Source organism: Corticium candelabrum, chromosome 9 (assembly GCF_963422355.1).
Source record: "Corticium candelabrum chromosome 9, ooCorCand1.1, whole genome shotgun sequence".
NCBI classification, from domain to species: Eukaryota; Metazoa; Porifera; class Homoscleromorpha; order Homosclerophorida; family Plakinidae; genus Corticium; species Corticium candelabrum.
In genome coordinates, this window is record NC_085093.1 from 7028357 (window position 1) to 7037314 (window position 8958).

General features: G+C 38.6%; 2 protein-coding genes across 3 annotated transcripts; both read left to right on the forward strand.

The window, feature by feature from the left end:
* Positions 1-7: 7 nt before the first annotated feature.
* LOC134184205 (ras-related protein Rab-37-like) lies at positions 8-2267 on the forward strand. Its single transcript, XM_062651831.1, has 9 exons — positions 8-103; positions 177-287; positions 360-401; positions 1256-1322; positions 1385-1437; positions 1515-1580; positions 1645-1704; positions 1777-1853; positions 1912-2267. The coding sequence occupies exons 1-9, from the start codon at positions 56-58 to the stop codon at positions 2015-2017; spliced, it is 630 nt and encodes a 209-aa protein (XP_062507815.1). The 5' UTR covers positions 8-55; the 3' UTR covers positions 2018-2267.
* Positions 2268-3538: 1271 nt separating this feature from the next.
* On the forward strand, positions 3539-5425 carry LOC134184452 (ras-related protein Rab-37-like). 2 transcript variants are annotated; one of them, XM_062652145.1, is made up of 9 exons: positions 3539-3709; positions 3777-3887; positions 3955-3996; positions 4458-4524; positions 4581-4633; positions 4705-4770; positions 4828-4887; positions 4952-5028; positions 5098-5425. In XM_062652145.1, the coding sequence occupies exons 1-9, from the start codon at positions 3662-3664 to the stop codon at positions 5204-5206; spliced, it is 633 nt and encodes a 210-aa protein (XP_062508129.1). In that variant the 5' UTR covers positions 3539-3661; the 3' UTR covers positions 5207-5425. The 2 variants fall into 2 exon arrangements, with proteins under 2 accessions (XP_062508129.1, XP_062508130.1); XM_062652146.1 differs by having other exon boundaries at positions 4828-4870.
* The last annotated feature ends 3533 nt before the right edge of the window (positions 5426-8958 follow it).

An 8958-nucleotide genomic window follows, 5' to 3' on the forward strand; every position in this document is an offset into this window, starting at 1 on the left:
ATTTCAATTTGAGTCAAAACTTCAGCCGGCCCAGTTCCGTTTCGCTAGCATCGACATGAACGCGTATCGAAGGTCTAGTGGAAGAGTAGATCACACTGCTAAGGTTGGTTGTTTTGTTTGTAGTCGACGGCACCATCTAGCTAGACCTGCACGTTTGGTGTTGCAATTGATATTAGGTTGTAATGGCTGGAGACTGCGCTGTTGGCAAGTCTTGTCTTCTATATCGTTTCGTTCATGACGAGTACATCTTACCACCGTATATTGGTACTGTTGCAGTGGACTTGAAAGTGAGGAAGTGTTTGTGGTTTATTTTTCGCCAATTTGACATGTATTTTGCTCCTGCGAACACTACATTGTAGGTTAAAGTTGTGGACGTGGACGGGACCAGAATAAGACTTCAGGTTCTACAGTAATTTGTTATTTGCTTGTAAACTTTAATTAATTAACTAAGGCATTCATGAATTAATTTCCTGGTTTTATTACTGGACACTAATTTGTTCTGTGTGCTCGCTTGATTATTAGTACCCTTCTCTCCATGGTTGGCCAGAGTCCAAGGTCGAGTATACCCTATGTATGGGGTGGGGTAGCCTCACGAGCCAAGCCTTCCTGCTTCCCTTCTCACAGGTGAGAGGAGGCGCAAATCTAGCAAACAGTCACTGAAAAGCACCAATTAGCACTAATTAAACACTAAAAGGCTGAGAGCCTTGGCCAAAGTTGAGGCTGGGGGCTTACTTGAGCCCTGGAGTAATAATCAAGTGCATGTGTGTTAATGCCGTTTTGGCTTAATTAAACTGCAATCAACAGTGAGTGTTTCTACAAATTTTCACGTTTTTGTGAAGGGCTTGCTACGTATATATAGCTATGTATATTTACTAAACTGCCACTACACTGTTCAACGAGACAATGTGACATATAGGTGAGTCACTCAGTTGAGTGCTACTTAGTAAATTAGTGTGATTTTAGTATGAGACCAATCTTGATGGGCAACAGTCCACTAGAGATGAGAGTAATTTAGTATGTAGTGAACCATATATACTGCTCTCTGGTCCAAAGTATCAGTCTCTCACTCATAATCATATATGAAAACATACTGTGTCGTGTTAGTTGACTGGTGTCTATATAGTAACCCTTTCACTGTACAGAAGTTTGCTGCAATGGCATTCGCCTGTATTAACATATAATCATACTGGTATTGTAATGAGGGCACTGGTTGCAGTTGTGCATAACGTTTCTTCTAATGTGACTGAATGAACAGGTGTGGGACACTGCTGGACAAGAAAGATTTCGTAGTCTAACTCGTTCGTATTTTAGAGGTGCATTGGGTGAGCAAAATGCATCACATCTTACTGTTTAATCGTTGTTTTCTCAAATGTGTTTTGTGAAGCATTGATCTTAGTTTACGACATCACCAAGGCAGAGACTTTACACATTGTTCGAGTGAGTCGGTCTATTGATCAAATTTCTAGTTTGTAGACAGAGGAATTGTTTGTTCTAATATTTGGTCTTACTTGTAGGAGTATATCTCATCTGTTGTATCAGATGTCGATGAGAATCTAATTTTGCTCCTGTTGGGAAACAAGGTTGAGTATATTACCTAGATGGTTTTGTAACCTCGTGGTTAGATTTCTACCTCTGTTATTGCAGTCTGATGTGTCTAGTAGAGAAAGAATTGTCAGTTACAAGGAAGGTCTAAACTTGGCTAGTGTATGGTGCAAATAAGATACTATTTATTCGTTACCAACAATATTGATTACAGTTTTTAACTGCATTTGTCAGAAACATGGAATTCAGTTTTTAGAAGTAAGTGCCAAGACCGGCTCTAATGTTATGGAGGCTTTCAATGCTTTGGCAAAGTATGCAATCTCTTGGTGTCTAACTTTTATGAACCAATAGTTTAATGAGATGTCTTAGGGCAATAAAAATCAAGTTAGAAGAAGGTTGCGATGACCAGAAGGTTCTTGCTCAAGCTGTGCAGCAATCCGTTTTACAGAAGCAGAAAAAGAGCTGCTGTTTTTGAGTTCAAATGATATATATTTAGTTTGCTAGTTGAGTTCTTTATCAGATGTATGTATTATGACATATTGCTGTAGTTCAAAACTAAGGTGAGTGATTTTGATAGTAGTAATGTACCAATCATGATAGAAATATTTGCATAGTTGCAGTTTTTGGCATTCCATGTCGTGACATATACTGTAATTTGGGTATGTACACATGCTGTATCATCCGTAGATGTACAGTATTAGTTATTTTTTGTACAGCGTATTATATTCACTTCAGTACTTAGAGCTGCATACCCCGTGTAAATGTTAGGATACTGTGGTAATGAAATTGCATAAACATTTAATGTATTTCTTTGAATTCTTTAGCCTACACAAGAAAGTGCTGTTGCATTGCTTGACTGGTTTAGTATCAGACCAATTATATGTTTCAACTTTTTGAAACGTTTTATGTCAATATTTTTAGTTGGAAGAAGTTGCTTTTAGCAAACTGTACTGGCTCTTGATAGAAACGAGGGTGTTTATACTGTATCAATCACTATACTTATTTATTAAACAAATGGACTTGCCAGGTTTGTTGTGTGGATTTAAATCTAGAATTCGGCTGTCACAGTTAATAACAAGAAATTCAGATAATTTTAGCTATAAGCCCAAGAACGAAACTTGTAAAGTCACGTGACTGAAATGAGGCTCGAGCACTTTCGGTCAGCGGCTGACTCAGCCTATAGCATTTTTATTAAAAAAATTTGTTCTGTTTAGAAGAGTTTTCCTGCAATGCAAATCTCTGGATCATAGGCTGCTTCACGAACGGGACGGTTCGATTATTCAAAACGGATTGTATGACGTCATGTAGACGTTGAAGCTAGGCATTTGCGTCTAGATAAAGTATTACGTCGGGCAAACAGCATGAATCCTCGTGTTGCTATTTAGGACATGTTTAGATTTGTACACGAATATGGACAATAATATTGCTAGCATGTGTGCAATAAACTTTTATTATATTGCATTTGGGAGTAATGCAACGAAGCAGGAAATTATTGGGGCTATGCCGTGGCTATTGGCCTCCACAGTTTCTGCGTCTAGCTATGCTAGTATTCTAGTGTATGTCTCAGACTATTTCCGGATCCTAGACTTTTTCGGTAAACTAGACTACACGTAATTTGCCCAAAGAGAATTCACGGTTTCATGAGAGAGTACGTGGAACTCTATGCCGTTATCTGAGATGTGCATGCCTATAATTACTTCTTTAGATATATATTTAATTAATTTTAATTAGTTGTTCCTCAATTTTAGAGCTTCAAGTAGATGCCTGTGTACCGAACGTTTGTATAGGAAAGAGCAAAAACTTTAACGATTGTAAATTTTGTCCCGTGTAGCCATGTTCCTGTTGGCCAATGCGCTAGCTACCCATCGAGTGTGCCTCCTTTCCGGGCCTAAATTTGAGAAGAGCCAGTGTACGCGAGTGTTTATTTGGTACTGTACTAAAGTTGCGTCAAGTAGAGTCAAGCTGACGTTAAAATACTAATAAACATAACATTAGTAGTCAGGGAAGAAAAACGTCTAAACGCTTGTGTACATCTGCCCGCGGCAACCAAGTCATATGTTTGATATTAATTGAAATCGTATGCGGAAGTGGATAGGTCCGTGTATTTTCTCGAGTTGAAATGAGCTTTGTACGAAAGTCTCGTACGCAAGTTGATTATACTGCAAAGGTTTGAGTGTCTGTTTTGTTGAAAAGACATTGTGCATGTTAGTGAGTCTCTCTGTGTATGGGGCCAGGTTGTACTGGTAGGTGACTGCTCCGTTGGCAAGACTTGTTTACTCTTTCGTTTCGTTAGCAATGAGTTTATGTCAGCATCATATATTTCTACTGTTGGGGTGGACATGAAAGTGAGAAACTAGGCTGCTCTGCATGATCCTCATGCATGCAGTTTGCTGTATTTTGCGTTGTATAAAGATTAAAGACATAGATGTGAATGGGACAAAGATAAGGCTCCAGGTTAGATGTTTTCAAACTGTATTATTTATATTTTATCTAGATTATCCTAATTAATATGTATGCTAATAATAATGTTTTTATTTGATCTTTCTTGCATACTCGACATGCAGGCCAAACTGTACTTTTTGCCACATTGTTCTAGAAGATTCTGTATTCATTTTTGTTTGCAAGTTGTGTACTTTCTACTAAAGAAAAAATATTAGGGTATGCATGGATACATAAACTCGAGCTCTCTCATTTGCTAGTTTAACTGTTGCTAGGTACATCTGCTGACAGAGCCAGATATAAGTGGCTTTGTGTACAGCATGTCAGCATGTTCTCAGTTGATATCTGTTCAACCACATTATGTACTATGCAAAACTTGCGTAAGCATCAAAACATTAGTCGATTAGCATATTTTGAATGCTATCCTGTGACATACCACATAGGTTATTGGTATCTATTGTAATGTGACTATGCAGATATGGGACACTGCTGGTCAAGAGAGATTTCGTAGTCTAACTCATTCATACTTTAGAGGTGCAAATGGTAAGCAACAACGGATTTTATAAACAGTTTTCTATCACAATGGTGTTTGTATCAAGGATTGATCTTAGTGTATGATCTCATGAATCCAGAGACATTTCACAGTGTTCGAGTGGGTCGCTTTACATATGATGTTTGAATGTATTTTGTGTATATGTAATTTTTGATGTTACTAACTTGTAGCATTATATGTCGTCTGTCAAATCTGAGGCAGATGAAGAAGTCATCCTGATGTTGTTAGGAAACAAGGTTATTGTTGATATGTGTTAGCATGGAATTGTTGTCAGATGTCAGTGTGTGATGCAGTCTGATGTACCGAACAAAGAAAAACGTGTCAGTTACAAGGAAGGTCAAGACTTAGCCACTGTATACTATTGCATTGTCAAATACTGTGTTGATCATTGATAGTAATTTGTGACATTGTTTGCAGGAATACGGAATTCCGTTTTTGGAGGTAAGTGCCAAAACTGGGTCAAACGTTATGGAAGCTTTTCATGCCTTAGCAACGTATGCACAATCTGTTTTCAATTTTGAATTTGTTGTATTTACAATTAAAGTTGTATGTCTACGTCTTAGGGCTATAAAGGTCAAGATGCATGACGAAGCTGATGACCAGTTTGATCTTAGTGACTATGTAAAGAAAACTGTGCCAGATAAAAGACAAGAAAGAAGCTGCTGTATTTGAGTTGATATCTTTTTGTTGTTAGCTTACCTGTTATGCCTAAAGCGCACATTTTGTAATAACAGTGACTATAACTGATTTTAATATTCATTAATCATATTTGGTTACTGGGACGTTAGGTCTGCATGCTGAAATATTTGCAACAAAATGTGAATCAGTGGGTTTGCTCACATTACTTTAGAAGCATATATTATTAATTAACCCGAGGCGCGCATGCGCTAGGGTAGACCAACGAACGACCTATATACACCTGACAAGTGCCCCTTCTCATGCTCTTCATGCTAGCTACTACCAGCTGTCAGTGCGTGGGTATAGCTGCATGAGGATACGATTAATTAACCCTGGCAACTCGTAATGTTCCAATTTCTATTGTATGATAATAGTGCTCCCTCTAAATAAGTAGGTACAGTTTACAAATAGGGACATGATATCGCTTATCGCAAGGGGCGGTACCTGACCAGACGTTTGCAATAGTGGTGATGGAAAAGCATCCGGGACGAGGCTGGACCAAAACGGCAATTGGAATGCAGCGCATGCATTCACAGTTATCGATAACGTGCCAGATGTCGACAATACACTCGCTCTTCATGTTAATTAGCGACAAGTCGAGGGTTAATAAATTGAGCTTATTAATTTTTCAATTGTATTTGTACTATTTGTATGTCTTGTCCGGGCTTCTTAGTTAATAAAGAAGGCGGCTACCCGCATTAGAAAGCAGACTCTAGTACTACATTCTAGGTGATTTAATCACACGGCAGGATGAATGACGTTTGCTGCGGCCCGTAGTGGTCTTTCTGCTTTTCTCTTTGCTGCACAACGTCTACGCAGGTAAACTGTTCAGGGGCGTACTATGGGACCTCCACATGGGTTAGTCCCTCCTACCGGAAAAGAGAGGGTTGGCCTCTAACAATTTAGACGGGTGTTATAGCAATAGGTTACATTTATTCAAGACTAATGTTCTGACTTCCATTGTAGGGTTTCTCTCGAATACACGTACGCTTCCAATTTACAGTTCCGGTTTCGGGTTCCGGTTTCCTCGTTAACCCATTACAATGGTGTGAGATAATGAGAGTGGCAGAACAACTACATCATCGAATTTCCCCAGACTCAAAATGAGGGCAGGGAAGAGTCTGCCTATGTGAGACTAACATTATACAGTCAAAGACAAACTGATAATAGTTCATGCAGATTGTGTTTGCTTTACTAGAAATGCTACTCATTGCTGAACACTTTCTTGCTCTAATCTTCAGTGTTTCCACTTTGATCAGACCATGCAAATTCCAAAAGTTTGTACAACTGAAGGATACAAGAGAGCTCTACAAAGCTTGTGCCATCATTTTGTCGTGCAAATTTTTAATCTCACCACCGATTGCTGCTGCATGAGCCTGGTTGGAGAAATGACTTGAGACTGTGTGTATAAGAGTGATGAAACGCGTTGCATATACAGTAGATAGATCAAAGTAAGCGGGTTTTTCATGGACAAAATCAGGGTGGTATACTTTGCCTCGCCTGTTATTAGAATGAGAAGAACAATTTTGTTCGTGACTGGTTCCAGTGTTGTTTATTGACAGTGACTGCATGGAACAGCACATCACAAAAGGCATCATGGCAACTTATTCGTGAGGGACTAGAATCACAGCCAAGAGTGTGATTGCCAAATTGATCAGTAACAGTACCACAAGAGCACTGACTTGCATTAGGAAATGGGGAGAAGAGAGGTATGCCTAACCACAGGTGCAAAGATACCATGAACTCCTGTGGTGACGTGGTTAGGCTGACATGACCACACATGTGGAGCTGAAATGGATTTGAGTCTTGCTTGACTCCTAAAGTTAAAAGTTGTATGAGATATTCTTGTACTAAAGCATCAAGAACAAGCTGGATAGTGTGCTGTGTGGTTGTTTGTAGATCGCACTACTTTTCTGGCGGAGGAACATATAGCAAGTAGTCATGAGATTGAATTTCCCAATAAAAAGCCGCACTTGTTTAAAATTACCTTTGAGTCATTGGAATGAACTTGCCCAATCAGCAGAACTTATAGAAGTAGAAGTAGAATTAGACATATACTTAAGAGTTGAATTAGCAAGTAATTTTGGTTATGATCTGGCAAGGAGCATTGCAGCTCCCAGTGAAAGCTGTGTGGGCTCTCCATAAGTTAAGCCCCTAGTGCCGATATTTCTGCCACGTCCAAATGCCGAAAGATGTTTCTGTGGTTATATCCTTCCTTGATCAGTTTGGGGACCACATGCAGCTTGAGCTGTGGAAACAGTTTTTGGGCACAAATGACGCAACAGCTTGAGCAATATTATCTGGCATGCCCTCCAGACTGACGAATAAAAAAGAACGGAGAATAGGTAGCCGATATTTTCAGCACCCAAAAGATATTTACCATCCTGATTTCTAATTTAATTAAATATCAGAAGTTGAATAACAAAATCGAAAATGGTGCAAGCTAGTTGTATGAGTGTATGGATCTAATATTATATATATATATATATATATATATATATATATATAATATCAAAATAGTAACTAGTGTTTTCATATGATGTTCCTCTCAAGAAAACATTTTTTCTAATATATATGAGCACTTCAAGCAAGGCAGGCGCAATGCGTGGTGCTCTTGAAAGCTATTCCATATCTTTGTCTGCGATGGAAATATATCTACAAGTAAATAGAGAACCAGTTTGGCTGCTTGTCCGTTTGAGGTAAGGACAATAAAGACGGACTGACCAGCTTGAAAATATATTGCATTACTTGTACGTAATGAAATAACTAGAAGTGCTTTATGGAATAACAGTTTGTAGCACTTGAAGCAAGGTTCACAAAGCTTCACAATTCACTATGTACGATGTAGTTTTATATGTTTGTCGTTGTGCCCCTCCATAATGGTAAGTGGGGTCTTTACCCCCATCTTTGCGCCCACCAACCCGGCAGGTGAGCCCAGCAGGGTACATGTTTCCGTGCAGTCCATACGGCGATCAATGACTAGCCAATTCGATATAGATTGCAGGCATTACGGTGACCGCGAACATCAGGACAGTACGCCTAGTATTCATATAATAATATAATTAGATATATGACGTTGTAATTTGACTGCATGATTCAGCAGATTTGACTATGCTAAGACGTACTTGAAATATGTATGACTATGTTTCACTATTACACATGTACAGTACAACAAACTTACATGAAAAAGTGTGTTGAAAAAACTCAATATCTTTTGTAAATAATGGCAAATACTTATGTATATTAATTAATTGTTTCCATTTGCATTTATGTTTGGGTAGAACTAAATGATACTTGTACAATACTTGAATATCTATAAAAGTATTAGAACATTAGTAATTAATAATTAAGAGCACTGACTGTGTGCATTCTATTGACTGTCTCCTATTGTGTTTCTAGTGGATTGCGTTTGGGGTAGTAGGAGTCCGTTTAGTGTTGAATGTGGAAATGGCACTAGAACTCGTCAGATTACAATGAGTGGTCAGAATTGTATAGGACTATCAACTGAGATCTGCATATTCACATCTTGTATGATATACTGTTATGGTGGAAGTTACACTTGTTGCTTTAGGTACAATTTTTATGTGATGTAGGTATGGCAACCAATCTGTATGCCTCTCTTGGAGCGACAGTGACCATGAGTTCAGTCTTCAGTCCTACCTTTGTTACTACAAAGGCTATAGATGGCAATCCAAAAGAAGTTGTTGGTCAGACACTTGTTGGTATACTGATTGCATGTGCCGCTA